Source organism: Astyanax mexicanus, chromosome 3 (assembly GCF_023375975.1).
Source record: "Astyanax mexicanus isolate ESR-SI-001 chromosome 3, AstMex3_surface, whole genome shotgun sequence".
NCBI classification, from domain to species: Eukaryota; Metazoa; Chordata; class Actinopteri; order Characiformes; family Acestrorhamphidae; genus Astyanax; species Astyanax mexicanus.
In genome coordinates this window covers 61,118,984-61,136,422 of record NC_064410.1, presented here as the reverse complement: position 1 = coordinate 61,136,422, position 17,439 = coordinate 61,118,984, and the positions used below count along the sequence as shown (strand labels likewise).

Here is a 17,439-nt window from a genome sequence, read left to right as displayed (position 1 = left end):
AGGAACCTTTCATCCTATCAACACACAAATTTATACACATATATAGACTGATAATCTAATCTAGATTGCAAATTTTCAGCCACATCGGACATGTTTTGCCTCTACAACGGCTGGAAAACTACAGCGATTTTACAGGCCTCAAGCCTGTATTATCGCTATTTTCCAACCTAAATGGACAGAAGTCAGGAACCTTTGACCCTATCAACACAGAAATTTACATACATATATAGACTGATATTGTGATCTTGACTGCAAATCGGATGTAATTTGCCACTGATATGGCGAAATAGCAACAGCGATTTAGCAGGCCTCAAGCCTGTATTATCGCTTTTTTCAAACCTAAATGGTCAGAAGTCAGGAACCTTTGACCCTATCAACACACAAATTTACACACATATATATGCAGACCACTTGATCATGAGTACCATGTATGTTCTGTCTTTCTGATAGAGTGATAGATTTCCAGCAGGTTATATGTGGTCTCTTGCTGCGCTCTGGTGGTCATTTGGTGAAACAGCTACAGGTGAATTATTCTAAATTAAAGCTCTGCTGAACTTATTCAATCTTGCTTGTCTTGCTTAATTGAACATATTTATCCTTCTTGGTCATGCTAGTCAGCCCCTGGGTCATTCTTGTTTATGCTCCACCCACTTAATTTTTTTTTAATTTGCATAATATGCAAAACTTACTTTTGAGATCTTGTCCTTGGCTCCTTGACCAATCATGACATGTTTGGTGTCAAACAGTTCAGCAGAGCTTACTCCTCAATAATTATTAAAAAAATCTTTACATTTATAAACAATATGCCCACCATATGCAAATTAGTTCTACCATGGTGCAGTAAAATGTCTTTAACACTTATAACTTTTGAATGCTTAACCTGACACTAATACCACTTCAGTCCTTTGATCATTACATGATTCTCAGATACCCTGTCAGTTTAAGTAGACGTACAGCACAGGGGGCGGAGCCAATGCTAGATAGCTGTTTCTCTAGAACCATACAAGCTACCAAGGTCGTCCTTGCCAATGATCATCTATGGCCCATGCACTAATGGTACACCAAATGAAAATTTGAAATGGACACTTTTGTGGTCACTATTAGCCAATCACATTCCAGCAAGCTTTTGACAGGCTGAATGTTAATCAGGTCAAAACTTATACACTATTATTGATATTACTGGTTATTGATATGTGCCCTTTTAGGCCTCACTGCTAGGCTCTCAGCAGGATTATTGTGGCTTGTATTTTTTCAATATAAGAACTGAAGTTGTTTCACCAAATGCGCACTAGAGTGCAGCAAGAGACCACATACAACCTGATGAACACAACAGCTCAATTTATCAATGCATTTCAACTAGTTTACTCACACCACTCATCTAGCATTGTCATTATGATCTTTATGGTCGGGCTGGTCACCTAGCTTGGTTATCCAGTTTGGCGATGCCGGTCAACCAGCAAAATGTTTTAAGCCTAACTGGCCTCCAGGGGCCTCTTTGCCTGTAACGCTAGAACCCCGTAAATCACCACTTGCGGCTATATTTATTATTATTCTTTTTCCTCTGAAAAAGCAGTTGTGCAGCCTAAACCGTAAGTCGTAGAGAAATTAAACTTGGTAGGTAGATGTAGTATCAGTGCATCTCGGTGGACAACAAAAATGGCACCGATTGGTCAAGTGGTGGCGCTATAAACAAGGAAATTCATTTTTCACAATTTTCTCAATAACTCAAAAACCATAAGACCTACATTCAAAATTCTTTTTTTGATGGATTCCTTGGGTCAATACCTACAACTTTCCAATTTGGACCATGCACTTCCGTCTATATAGATTTTTTGCTAATTTGCATAATATGCAAAACATACTTTTGCGAACTAGTCCTAGGAATTTTGACCAATCCTGGCATGTTTGGTATCAAAACACTCGTAAGAGTGTTTTGAGCCTTCGTAAGAGCCTTCAATATTGGCCGCCATATGCAAATTAGTCCTTCCGGATATATGCCCCATTCACTTCAATTGTTAAATTCGGAACACTGTTTCTCAGCAACCGTGCAACCTAGCAAGCTGAAACTTTGCATGCAGAATCTATCATACAGCCTCTAAAGGATGTTCAAAGGGCAACTGAATCAATCAACATGGCTGAACACCATCAGCCAATCAGCCTTCAGCAGACATTTTGTCAGGCTGAATGTTGGATCTGGATCAATCTGGATGATATTTGGCAGTTATGTTCAGGTGGAGACACTGTAGTGACCTGCAAAGTGCTGAAACAATCCGCCCACTGGGGGGCGCTGTTCCAAAAAATCTAATATATGTCAATCATACTGTACTATTTTGACATCTAATTGTTTTTGCCATATTTAGTACAGTGGCTCTGACAAAATTGTCAATACAACTATGTTTAAAAAGTGCTTTGTTTATTCATAATTGCTAATTGTTTGAAAATAGCAATATTGATACTAGTCTCTGGATATTTGGCCTATCACCTCCATTTTGGACTTGTTGCACACTGTAGAGTCTCTAGGTAAATGTTCATTAAAAACATTTGTGAAAATTTCACATACAATAGTGTCCAGGCATCAAGCAATCTGTGCGTCCTTGGAATTTCCAACCTAAATTGCTGTAACTCTGCAGTATTTGCTGTAATCTCACAATGTTAAAGACCTCTGTACAATATCACTCTGATGAAGCGCCATTTAATTCAGAACTAGATTTAGAATAACTTTGTAATTACATGTCATATCAGAACATTCACTCCTTTGTGCCTCTGCTCAACATTAATAACAGGTGAAAGACTTTTGATCATTTTAAATGTGACAGAATGTCTCCAATTGTGTTAGACCTTCTTACACATCACCATCCTATGCTCTAGTAGGCACCATTGTGCCAGTTGGTGCTTGATGAAGCGCCATTTAATTCAGAACTAGATTTATAATAACTTCGTAATTACATGTCATATCAGAACATTCACTCCTTTGTGTTAATTTAAACTTGTTTGGTCAAACATTTCAGCTTGTTTTGCAAAGGTTCAAAGGTCAATCTGAATACCACTTTGTGAACATTCTGGTTGAAGCCACCTGATCAATACCAATAACATGTAGACACCTTTTGACTAGTTCTAACTCACTTAATGAATATCCTACAAAGTTCACTAGATTTACATGTGAATTTCAGCACTGATCAGGTTGAAAGGCCTCTGCTCAACATTAATAACAGGTGAAAAACTTGATAATTTCTAAATGTGACAGGGCATCTCCAATCATATTAGCCCTTTTTACACATCACCATTCAATGCTCTAATAGGCACCATTGTGCCAGTTAGATTTGGAAATTTCTACATTTAATTTTTATTTAATTTGGTAAATGTCGCATTCAAAATTTAATTAACATACAGCAGCAACTTTAGATGAACAAATATACTGAAACTAAATCTTTTTCTTCAGAAGATCATTATTTATTTTGTAATATAGGCACAAAAAGGGACTATTGGTAAAAAAAAAAACTTTTATAATTTATTTTTAGTTCTCAACAAATAGAACAATAACTTATATTTTAGAAATTTAGTTTTCTGCAGGTTCAAAGAGTTCTGATAAAGTATGAAGCTGTAGTTTTCACACTCTGGATTTAACAAAGGGTTTGTTAAATGTATATATATATATATTTTTTTTTTTTGCTTAAATTATCAAAATTCAGTTTATTTTAATTCTACAGACTAGTTGTAAGTTGTAAACCAATGGTGTGCTCCCCAAAAAGCCCGTGTATGTATAGTGGTAAAAATACAGCTCTGAAAAAAATTAAGAGACAACCTTAAAATGATGAGTTTCTTTAATTTTACCAAATTAAAAACCTCTGGAATATAATCAAGAGGAAGATGGATGATCACAAGCCATCAAACCACCAAACTGAACTGCTTGAATTTTTGCACCAGGAGTAAAGCAGCATAAAGTTATCCAAAAGCAGTGTGTAAGACTGGTGGAGGAGAACATGATGCCAAGATGCATGAAAAAAAACTGTGATTAAAAATCAGGGTTATTCCACCAATTATTGATTATTTCTGAACTCTTAAAACTTTATGAATATGAACTTGTTTGTTTTCTTTGCATTATTTGAGGTCTGAAAACTCTGCAGCTTTTTTCTTATTTTAGGCATTTCTCATTTTCTGTAAATAAATGCTGTAATACCTTTTATTGCAAAACCAGAGAAACTGATTCAGAAACTGAAGTGCTCTCTTAATTTTTTTTCCAGAGCTGTACATATTAATATATTAAGTCAGATAATTTTAGGTAAATTCAGGTAAATTTACTCAACTGGTTATTTCAGGTATTATGGGCTTAAAACTATTGTTTGACAGTTTTGACAAAATTGTCTTAATTATTAGCTTACAAATGATGTGGTAAATGTAGGTTTAATCACAGCTATATTTATAATCATATTTATCTTTTTTTACAAATATAATAAGTGCATGAGTGAATCCTGCAGGACCAGACCATCCCACAGCAACACATGATACGGGTAACTTGCTCTTACAGCTTACAACACTAGTTTTAGCAGCTTCCCAGTATAGGAATTACAAAAACTCACCTGAGCAAAGGTAGCTTTGAGTGACAGACAGCACACTGATGGTAAGTAAGAGGGAAGAACACATATATAGTATAGTATAATATAGTGTTTTACATGCATACTGAACTCATAGTTTTGTAGTTTGGCACAACAAACATGTTTAAGATTTCAGATATAAGTTGTTAAACTCATTTTATTTGAGTTGTACTGGCTGGGAAGTTCATGCAACATGAAGGTGTACAGTATACTGGGCAGTGTGCCAAGTCCTGCTGGAAAATAAAATCCACACTTGATAATAAAACACAGTGGATCAACACCAGCAGATGACATGTCTCTTTATCCAAACCATCACTGATTGGTGGAAACTTCACACTAGACCTCGAGCAGTTTGGACTGTGTGTCTCTCCACTCTTCCTCCAGACTCTGATCCCTTCATTTACTTTAAATGAAATGTAAAATTTACTGATGATCAGTGATGGTTTGGAGAGACATGTCATCTGCTGCTGTTGATCCACTGTGTTTTATTATCAAGTCTAAAGTCAGTGCAGTTTTGTTTTCCCACAAAATCTTGCAGCACTTCATGCTTCCCTCTGCTGATAACTTTTATGGAGATGTGGATTTCATTTTCCAGCAGGACTTGGCACACTGCCCACACTGATGCCAAAAGAACCAATTGGTCTTATATAATATTCTAATTTTCTGAGACACTGATTTTTGGGTTTTTATGGGCTGTATATAAGTGATAATCATCAACAATAAAAGAAATAAACGCTCTGTGTGTTTAATACATCTATATAATATATGAGTTTCACATTTTGAACTGAATTACTGAAATAAAGTAACTTTTCAATTATATCCTCTTTTTTTTGGGATGCACCTGTAAATGCAAAATCACTTTTTAGATTGTAAAAAGAGTTAAAATATGATCTCTTGAGTGAACATTATGGAAACCCCCCTAAAAACTGCACAGCTGCTTCAGTCTCAGGGGTCTGGACGAGTTTATCATGTGAAACTCAGATTTGCATGATCAGAACGGTGGATTTATTTCCAGATCAGTAGAGTTTCAGTAACTGGTAGCAGATGTTTCCGTAAAATCTTTCAATAAACTACAAATAGTACAGATCTCACCTGTCCCAGCGGAAGATCATTCCATGGTCCAGTATAACTGAACCCCTGTGAACAACATGAACAAAGTAAAAGTAGTGGTGTCAATCGATTAAAAAATGTAATCTGATTAATGAAAACAATATAGTGTGATTAATCTCACTTGTTCTTCTTAAGACTGACTAGTTCTTATAGTGGATATTTAAATATAAATAAAATAAAGAATGTAAGAAATGTAAATTAGTGGTGTAAATTAAAATACTTGTATATGCAGTATAAACGTTTGCTGCTGGAATAAAGAATGCATGATAAATTGGATTAAATTAGATCTTAATTATCTGAGTATAAAAGAGCGTTTTCACGTTTTCACACCTGTAGTTGTGAAAGTTTCTATGATCTGGATCAGTTGATGAGTTTTTTTATTTGGAGCGTTTTTCCCTCTGTTTGGTTTGGTTTCACACAGGTATAAAAACCTAAACGCACCAAAATGTGCACCAATAAACCACGCGAGCACATCGCCTCCTCTGATTGGTCAGAGCTGTCTGGTGCGGGAGTAAGAAAGTAAATATAGTGAGAAGATTCTGTGCTTCAGTGTGTTTATCTGTATATCTGTTCAGTGTGAAGCTGCTTTAATACAGAACTCTGAAAATGTGCAGATGTGAGCAGTGAGCGCAGCACATGCTGAGCTGTTAGTGTGTAAACAGCATGGAGCAGCAGAGACAGCGCTTGTTCATAGCAGTATATTATCTGACTAATATATCAGATTAAACTTAACTTAAAAATAAGTATATTTGATAGCTGGATCAGATCGAAACTAAATCACGATCTCACCACAAGCATTTATTGCCTTGAAATTAGATCATACGTTTTATGCCTAATAAATCAAAGAGCTCATTAAACTTTTTGGATGTAAGATTTGTTTCCTGATCTGTCAAAAACTATTTCACGTGCTATCCCTACCCTGAATATTAGCGGCAACAGAGCATTAACAAGCTTCTTGGCAAGGGTCAGGCCAACATTTTGGACACACCTTACCTTTTTTCAATGTGTTTTCTTTATTTTAATGACTATTTACATTGCAGATTCTCACTGAAGCATCAAAACTATGAATGAACACATAAAAAAAGGTGAAATAACTAAAAAAACATGTTTTATATTCTAGTTTCTTTAAAATAGCCACCCTTTACTCTGATTACTGCTTTGCACACTCTTGGCATCATTCTCTCAATGAGCTTCTTTTAAGAGGTGGCCACCTGAAATGGTGACTGTTTTCCAACAGTCTTGAAGGAAGGAGTTCCCAGAGGTGTTTATTAGCACTTGTTGCTCTTTGTCTTCTTCACTCTGTGCTCCAGCTCACCCCAAACCATCTGGATTGGGTTCAGGTCCGGTGACTGTGGAGGTTCAGCTCATTTTTTTTGTTAAGTACATAAAACTCCACATGTGTTCATTCATAGTTTTGATGCTTCAGTGAGAATCTACAATGTAAATAGTCATTAAAATAAAGAAACACACATATATATATATATATGCCTCTTTTTAAATGTCAGGACTCTCCGGATTCTAGTAAGGAGGTGTGGATCTACTTTGAGCTGGATAACGGTGTAAAAAGTGATTTATCAGGGTAAATTATGCCCCGTATCTCCCAGTCTGAAGGGTGTTTGTTGGACAAACTGTTAAAATTTGCCTTTTATTCTGTACAAAATGTCTTTAATCAGAACAAACTCTATATCACTCTATATTTTGAGTGACTGGTCTTGTACCTACAGTATAAATAATTTATTGCCTATTTTTACTGATATGATTCGGTCTTTGTTGTTTTTCACTGGTTTAAAGCTTGACTTTTTTTCCAGAATAAAAAAAAAAACTGATTGGAATTAGACATTTATCATCCACAAAGGAGGCCTTCACCTCCCAAAAAATAAAATAAAAACAGCTGATTTACAAAAACATTATATAAAGATTTGACCATTCAGTTTACATTGGGGTGAGATATAAATGTAATGTAATGGTCAATTATTGTCCAGTGAAACTTTATGCTTCACAAGACATATTTTGCACAGTGCAATATAATAAATAATAAATATAAAACTAAAAAAACAACTGGTTAAAAAGCTTTTCTCATTTAAATACATGGAGATTTGAGATTCATTAGTGACCACTGCAACATTAGAAGACACAAACCCATTAATTAATCACTAATGACTTTATCTCTTAATACATCTATATAATATATGAGTTTCACATTTTGAACTGAATTACTAAATTAAAGTAGTTTTTCAATGATATTCTATTTTTTTGAGACACACAGGTGACTCTGCCTCTCTAAAATACACTTTTATACCCAGTTATATAAGGTGAGTTATCAATTGCTTTTACTGCAGCTGCTTTTATTGGTACCACTTACATTTCCAGGCTTTTGCTGCCCCGCCCCATCGTGTAAAAGTGTTAAAAATAACAGAGTAAAATGTCTCTCTTTTAACATCTGATTTCTATTCTATGTTCTGCTGCAACTAAATACGGTTGTATGAGATTTGCAAATCATTGTATTCTGTTTTTATTCACATTTATTACTGTTTTACACAGAATCCCGCATTATTCTAGGACTGGGGGTGTAAATAAAAAGATAAAAAGTATATTAGAGTATGTAGAAAATGTTAGAGATAGATGTGGATCTATTTTAAGCTGGTAAAAGGTTGTATTATAGGAATGCTTTGAGTATAATAAAGTAAAATGTGAATAACACTGTTAGCTGTTGATCTGTACAGTGTAATCTGAGCGTGGCTCTGTGTTCCTCCCTCTCCGTCACCAGGGGTCAGTGTAGACTTATTTACAGGAGCATAACTTCACTCACATTGAGAGAGACTCCTTCATCACCCTCCTCCTCCTCCTCCTCCTCCTCATTCCATGCTCTCTGTACGTTTTGCACTTCTCTATTGATCAGCTGGTTCAAATAAAACCTAGAGAATAATAATAAACCAGTTCAGATGAAGTGTGTGTGTGTGTGTGTGTGTGTGTGTGTGTGTGTGTGTGTGTGTGTTTGTGTGTTTCAGTTTTTGGTGAAAATTAAACAACTTATTCAGTGTTATATTTTCACATTCAATTAATTTTTTGATACATATTGGAGTTTTTGAGACCTCTGAAACATCAGGGCCGTGATAAAATAAGCAATGAAGTTAATTTTACACCTATAATAAATTAAACCAGTAATAAATACAGAAAATCAGCCATTATTTTCTGCTCACAGTGCCATCCCTCTTTAACTTTTTAAAGCCAAATTTTTCATATAAATATTTTTTTCATACATATTGGAATTTTTGAGGTCTCGGCAACCTCAGGACGGTGATAAAATGCAGAAAAATGAACTTAAACCTGCCGTTTCTCGGCTCGGGTGAAGTGTGTTTGTTTTTAGTGAAAATTAAATAAGTTTTTCAGTGCTGCCCTTCTTTAACCATTTAAAACTGAGTTTTTTCACATTTTATATAATTTGTGATACTTACTGGAGTTTTTGACACCTCTGCAAAATCAGCCTGGTGATAAAATAAGTGATGATATTAGATATACACCTATAATAAATTAAACCAGTAATAAATACAGAAAATCAGCCACTTGTTTTCTGCTCACAACATTCAATAAACATCCCTAAAGGTTAATATGACGAAGTACATAAATAAATGTAACTATCTCTGATTTTGTATCAAGTAAATTACAAAATAATACTTCATTTATTTTCTTTAAATAATTGATCAAAAGGTTAATTAAACAGCAGTTTAAACCAGTTTTAAAGAATTTAAATATTAAGGCAGTTATTTAATAGTTATAAATGTAACCAGTAATATTGACATAATTATGTGGATTGTCCTTGTTTTGCAGAAATTGTTTATGTGAGTAGAGCGTAAAAATGAACTTAAACCTGCCGTTTCTCAGCTCTTGCTCCCTGCACTGAACTTCCTGCAAACTTCAAGCATTTAAAGTTTAATGAGTTTTTGGATGGAATCTGTATAGTAACATTTTGGCAAGAGAAAATATTTAATATTTAGTAAATATTTAGTAAACCAGAAGCAAACACACAATCCACACACTGCATTTGAGACTGAAAGAGTTTTTATTTAGCAGACAGACAGTAAAGCTTCTCATTAAAGCACTGAATAAAGATGAAGATCAGAATCAATAACAGCGGCAGGAACTGAGCTGCAGGAGTGAGCCTGTCACTATAATTACATTATTTAATAATCATACAATATTTTAATATGATCTCATGCATTTTTCTGACCTAAATATTGTCCAGTGTGCACATACATTTTGCACTTATTTATAACGTATTAACTACTTCTGGTTAAATTGTAACAGGATTTCATTGGCTTGTTCCTTCTCAATAAACACATTTGAAAGTTAATCTAATTTTATGATTTTTATGCTTTTATATTATAATTCTATCCATTACATAATTTAGTTGAGCCCAGCCCAGTTTTTAGTATTCATACAAAAATCTAAATTTGGTATATTTTCAGTACATGTCGCTTACCCAGATAGCAAGAAGAATCGGCACAAGATTGGATGATGTATACGAGCATCAGGTGAGATTTACCCTCTACTATGTCCTATTATACTCAGCAACCGGGGTGTTGGTACAAGTGACTGTGGCCGATTGTTCTATTATACTCAGCAACCGGGGTGTTGGTACATGGTCAGCAGGTGTGTGTGAAGCTCAGATCAGCAGGTGTGTGTGTGTGTGTGTGTGAAGCTCCTGGTCTCAGTTCTCTTCACACAGCTGTGTGTTCAGACTCTTCCTCACTGGAGGCTGTGAGGGGAGGACGGCCTCACAGCTCACCTCCTTGGTCTTCCTCCACTGGTCCTCAGTGAGGGTCAGAGTGCTGCTCCAGCCGTACAGCCCCTCCTTCTGCCGGACCCCGGCGCTCACGCACACACCTGAGCTCCGCCCGGCTCCGCCCACACACACACCTGAGCTCGGGCTGCTGCCGTCCACCTTCCAGCTCAGAGTCCAGTCTGAGGGAAAACCCTTACTGGCCAAACACACCAACGTAGCTTTACCCTGCTGCAGAGACTCACCAGAGGGGGGCAGCACCGAGAGAGTGGGACGAGAGACACCTGGAGAGAGAGACAGATACAGAGAGAGATACAGAGAGGGAGAGAGATATACAGACAGAAAGGGGGAGAGAGAGAGACAGATACAGAGAGAGGGAATAAGGAAAAGATATACGATTAGATGGACAGAGAGAGACGGGGGGAGAGAGATACAGAAAGAGAGATAGAAAAGTGAGGGGTGAGAGAGATAAAGAGTGAAAGAGGTAGACAGAGAGAGAGAGAGAGAGAGAGAGAGAGAGAGGGGGAGATACAGAGTGAAAGAGAGGGGAGATGAAGAGAGAGATACAGAGAGAAAGAGAGGGAGGGAGAGATACAGAGAGAAAGAGAGGGAGGGAGGGAGGGAGAGATACAGAGAGAAAGAGAGGGAGGGAGAGATAGAGAGAGGGAGGGAGAGATACAGAGAGAAAGAGAGGGAGGGAGGGAGGGAGGGAGGGAGAGATACAGAGAGAAAGAGAGGGAGGGAGAGATAGAGAGAGGGAGGGAGAGATACAGAGAGAAAGAGAGGGAGGGAGAGATAGAGAGAGGGAGGGAGAGATACAGAGTGGGAGGGAGAGATACAGATGTCTGTGTGTTAGAATAGTCTCTTTCACTTCCCTTTAACAGACCTTATGCTCATAAAGCAGAACATCAACACTAATAACTACTGAAACTCTAAACTCAACAACAAACCAATAAAAACATCAATAAATCAGAAAATAAACCAGCAGGAATTAAATAAAATTAGTTATGTTTACATTGTCGGTCAAAATATTTAAAACACCCTTATTGTTTAGTTACTGTAAGATCCAGTCAGGCTGCTTTTATATTTTCTCATTTTAACGATGACTTTATTACTGCAGTTCTTCTCCGGTCAGATTAACTCTAATCCTAATTCTAATTCTAATTCTCTTCTCTGCTGAAACTGAGTCTCAGTTCTTAATCATGTTAATCTGAGCTAAAGTCTAAAGCTGCTGTTTCCATGTGGGTCAGCCAGACGTCTTCCTGTAGCAGATTTTTCTCGTTTCTAAGAGTCTTTATTTGAAGGTGTTCTCACCGCTCTCTGGCTTCATCTGTAATTTCTAATCTAAAGAAAAGAACTTCTACTTTTAATAGTTACAGAGTTCTCTGTGTTTTATCTGTGTCTTTTTCTAGTTATGATGATGATGAAAGTGTGAATGTGCTGTAAGTGTGTAAATGCTGCTGCAGTAGAGAAACAGCAGAAACTCCAGACCAAGAGTTTGGAAATTTACATTTATAAAATTAATTTACAAAGCTACAGACCAGCTGTAAGCTTTTAACCAGTGAACTATTCTAAAAATCACCCCTGATTTTTTTATATTATTTTTTCATTGTTTTTTTTATTTTACTTTAGTTTATTGCAAAATTGTGTTGACTGGATTTTGTACCATTTCCAGTTGCCTGGACCCTAAGAAATTAAATGGCAAAAAAAAATGTTTTGAGTAAAATGAACATTGTTGTTTTATTCTATAAACTATGGATATTTCTACCAAATTCCAAATCAAAAATATTATCATTTAGAGCATTTATTTGTGATTTGTAAATGTGAAATAAAATAATTCAATTAATATTTGGTATAATAATTTTTAATCACAGTTTTTATGCATCTTGGCATGTTCTCCTCCACCAGTCTTACACACTGCTTTATGTCTTTACTCCTGGTGCATAATCATCCATCTTCCTCTTGATTATATTCCAGAGGTTTTCAATTTGGTAAAATCAAAGAAACTCATCATTTTTAAGTGCTCTCTTATTTTTTTTCCAGAGCTGTATATTAAAAGGATATTTAGTCTTATATTAAAATAAATATGCAATCATTTAATTTAGGACATTTCAATAATGAGGAATAAAAAAATGTTGATTTGGATTTTTTTTAAATGATGAATATTTATTTAACAATTAAAGAATTGTTTTAACATTAGTAAGATCTCTAATTATAATTTTTATTACAAAATTATTCAGTTGGATCAGTAATTCTGAGACTCTTTCACTTCCCTTTACCAGACTTTATGTTCATATAGCTGAACATCAACAATACTAAAAATAATATATCTGTATATATATCTATATCATTTGAGAAATACTTAATAAAATAGGAATATAATATTTGTTAGGACTCTGTCAGTGTAACCAGTATTATATACATTATTAAATACATTATATACATTATTAAAAGGTTGTTTTTCTTTGGTCAGATCACTGCATTTAACTTCAAAACTTAAAGAAAATGAAAGAAAATTATTAGTTCAACACATAAAGCGAGAAAATACAATCTTATCTATAACTATTTTAATAAGGACCCAGTAAATAAATAATAAATACAGGATTTCAAAAATCAGAATTAGCTATTTAATTACTGTACTTTTTTATAAATATACTAAAGCTACTTACTGTTTAAAAGCTATATTTTAAATTAGTGTTTAATTAATCACTAATTAGATGTTCTAAAAAGTGCCTGAGCTGAAAGAATGATGCACAATGTTTGTATTTATTTATTTTACCAAGTAAAAAACAAAAGTTTAATTTTCCATATTCTCCAGATTTCTAAAGGTGTTAAATTTTTAATTCTGTACAAATTCTACATCATAATGAATAAAGAATTACTTACTTCCAACTAAGAGTTTCGTTCCTCCACCGAAAACTAACCACAGTGATACAGAGCTGCAGAACAGCCGTACAAAAACCTCCTGCACTAAAACTGCTGTGTGTTTCTGACCAGCTCTTACTGTCTCCACCCCGTTACACACCACACTTACAGCTCAGGGGTTAATAATAATAATAATACCATAATTATTAGAATTATATTATTATTTTTTTTATTAATATTATTATTATTCAAAAACTTTGACCCAACTTAATAACTACACTGCAGCATGGAGGTCCTCTGGGGTTGGTCAAATACAGCAGTGCTGCTGGAGTTTTTAAACACTGTGTTCACTCACTTTTCATGTTACAGTGAGAATGTTACATTTCTCATGTTTTTAGAATGTTTTAATTTAACGTTTTTGTCACGCAGTGGCTTAATTTTACTACTCTCACGTTACATGACAAATACTGTGATAACGTAATTCAAACCATTATGTCACACATTTCCAGGACATTTGTGGAACACTATTCTTTGTAAAATTTACAGGCTTCTCTGTTAGTAGAACATTCTCTAAAATCTACAATTAACGTCCTTAAAACAAACTTTTTCACATATTCTGTATGTTCTTACTTAAATTATGTTTTCCGTTTTTGCACCATAATGTTTGGATTTTTTATTTTGGGAATGTTAAAATTAACTGTAAACATTATGTGAGAAACCTTCTAATAACTTTATGATGCAAACCATTATGATGTATATACGTTTCTCAAGCAGTTGTATTGTCAATACTGCATACAGCTCTGGAAAAAAAAGAGAGCACTTAAAAATGATGAGTTTCTTTGATTTTTCCAAATTGAAAAGCTCTGGAATATAATCAAGAGGAAGATGGATGATCACAAACCATCAAACCAAACTGAACTGCTTGAATTTTTGCACCAGGAGTAAAGCAGCATAAAGTTAACCAAAAGCAGTGTGTAAGACTGGTGGAGGAGAACATGTTTTCTTTGCATTATTTGAGGTCTGAAAGCTCTGCATCTTTTTTGTTATTTCAGCCATTTCTCATTTTCTGCAAATAAATGCTCTAAATGAGAATATTTTTATTTGTAATTTGGGAGAAATGTTGTCTGTAGTTTATAGAATAAAACAACAATGTTCATTTTACTCAAACATAAACCTATAAATAGCAAAATCAGAGAAACTGATTAAGAAACTCAGAAGGTTTTTTTCTTCCAGAGCTGTATGTACAGGAAATACAGAGGATTTAAATTACGTTACTCTCCTTCCCAAGAAGATAAACAGACAATAAAGGCTGATTTTTTTATAGGATGGAAATGTGTGTAGGTGTTGTGGATCTTCTGGCTCTCTGCACATGAAGGACAGAAGGTGCAGATGGTGGTTAAGAGGTTTTGCATGCTCACGGCTCCACACTCTTTAAGAGTGACGGTGAGTGTTCACCACTGGAGACTTCAATCCATCCAGCACAATGAGGACCAGACTGATTCTACTGCTGACCACACTGACCTGCTTCCCTCCAGGTGAGATTCTCTTTATTCCTGCAGTTTGTAGAAGATCTCAGCTTTTATTCTTCCTCTAATTTTATTGATCTGGTTCTTCAGGGTCCCACCAAGAGGTCCAGACTCCTGAGAGAGTTTTTGTTGAAGCAGGACAGGACGTCACTTTCAGCTGTGTTACCAGTGGCGGAATAGAATATAACTTGAGTTGGTATCAAGTGAAATCTGGATCTGCTCCTAAACTGCTGATTTACCAGTCAAGTTCTAGATATTCTAGAGTTCCAGAGAGATTCAGTGGAACAAACTCTGGATACACTTTTACAATGACCATCAGTAAAGTCCAGACTGAGGATACTGGAGATTATTACTGTATGGGTCGCTATGGCGTTTTCAGTGGTTCGTTCACACAGTGAAAAACTGTCGTACAAAAACCTCCCTCAGTCCGACCACAGAGGAACTGAGAGCTGCTTACACACAGACACAAATACAGAAGCATTATTATTATTATTATTATTATTATTATTATTATTATTATTATTATTATTATTATTATTACTATTATTATTATTATTATTATTATTATTATTATTACTATTATTATTATTATTATTATTATTATTATTATTATTATTATTATTATTATTATTATCATTATTACTATTATTATTGTTATTATTATTATTATTATTATTATTATTATTATTATTATTATTATCATTATTACTATTATTATTGTTATTATTATTATTATTATTATTATTATTATTACGATTATTATTATTACAATTATTATTATTATTATTATTATTATTATTATTATTATTATTATTATTTTGCATATTTATAGTATATTTAGAGTTTTCTACATTTGCTTTTAGTTAAATTAGGTAAAAGTCTCATTCAGTCAAACTAAATCTTTTTCTTCAGAAGATAATTTTTTGTTTTGTAATATAAGCACAAAAATAACCTATAGGTAAACAAAAAAATTATTTATAATTCAATTTATTTTTTAAATACTGACAAATAGAATAAATAATTTAATTTTAGTAATTTAGTTTTCTGCAGGTTCCGATAGTTCTGATGAAGTTTGACACTTTAGTTAACACATTGAATTTTCAATGAAAACTCATTATGAAAAGTACACTTTAGTTGCAGCTTACAGTTGTAGTTGTTTTACTTGAAGTCTTCGCCCAAAACAACCTGTAGTTGTTTTGCCTAAAAACTTCTGCCTAAAAATTTATTATATATATATATATATATATATATATATATATATATATATATATATATATATATATATATATATATAGAAGATTTTAAATATTTTCCTTATTTTACATCACATGGAGATGCAGATTTCATTTTCCAGCAGGACTTGGCACACTGCCCACCCTGCCAAAAGTACCAATTGGTCTGTACTGATTTTGGGGTATGTAAACCTGTAAATCCATCTGATAAAAATGTAGAAAACTGTCCTATCTTCTGCAACTCCTTGTTAAGAATTGTGAAGAAGGGTTAAAATATGATCTCTTGAGTGAACAGGATGGAAACCCCCCTAAAAACTGCACAGCTGCTTCAGTCTCAGGGGTCTGGATGAGTTTATCATGTGAAACTCAGATTTGCATGAACAGAACGGTGGATTTATTTCCAGATCAGTAGAGTTTCAGTAACTGGTAGCAGATGTTTCCGTAAAATCTTTCAATAAACTACAAATAGTACAGATCTCACCTGTCCTAACGGAAGATCATTCCATGGTCCAGTATAACTGAACCCCTGTGAACAACATGAACAAAATAAAAGTAGTGGTGTCAATCGATTAAAAAATTTAATCCGATTAATGAAAACAATATAGTGTGATATACTTGTATATACAGTATAAACGTTTGCAGCTGGAATAAAGAATGCATGATAAATTGGATTAAATTAGATCTTAATTATCTGAGTATAAAAGAGTGTTTTCACGTTTTCACACCTGTAGTTGTGAAAGTTTCTATGATCTGGATCAGTTGAGTTTGTTTATTTGTAGAGTTTCTCCCTCTGTTTGGTTTGGTTTCACACAGGCATAAAAACCTAAACGCATCAAAATGTGCACCAATAAACCACGCGAGCACATCGTCTCCTCTGATTGGTCAGAGCTGTCTGGTGTGGGAGTAAGAAAGTAAATATAGTGAGGAGATTCTGTGTTTCAGTGTGTTTATCTGTATATCTGTTCAGTGTGAAGCTGCTTTAATACAGAACTCTGAAAATGTGCAGATGTGAGCAGTGAACTCAGCACATGCTGAGCTTTTAGTGTGTAAACAGCATGGAGCAGCAGAGACAGCGCTTGTTCATAGCAGTATATTATCTGACTAATATATCAGATTAAACTGCACCTATTCAGCAGTTTAGCTCAATTAAAGAGATGTGTATTCGATAGCTTTGCTAGGTTGGATCAAGACCAGATCAAATTCTTAACACAAGTGAAAAGCTTCAGAAAAAATAATCATGTGTTGGGCGAAGGCGGGGCAGATTACAGCGGAAGTTTGGGTCCAACTTGGTGGCGGAATTAATTTGCGTAATAAATAATAACAATACATTACTG

General features: G+C 34.5%; 1 gene segment (V, D, J or C); it reads right to left on the bottom strand.

Moving 5' to 3' along the window:
- Nucleotides 1-10,350: 10,350 nt before the first annotated feature.
- On the bottom strand, nt 10,351-13,709 carry LOC125799381 (Ig kappa-b4 chain C region-like). The segment is given in 3 exon segments: nt 10,351-10,766; nt 13,369-13,518; nt 13,703-13,709. Coding segments are annotated over 3 exon segments (513 nt in total).
- Between the last annotated feature and the right edge of the window lie 3,730 nt (nt 13,710-17,439).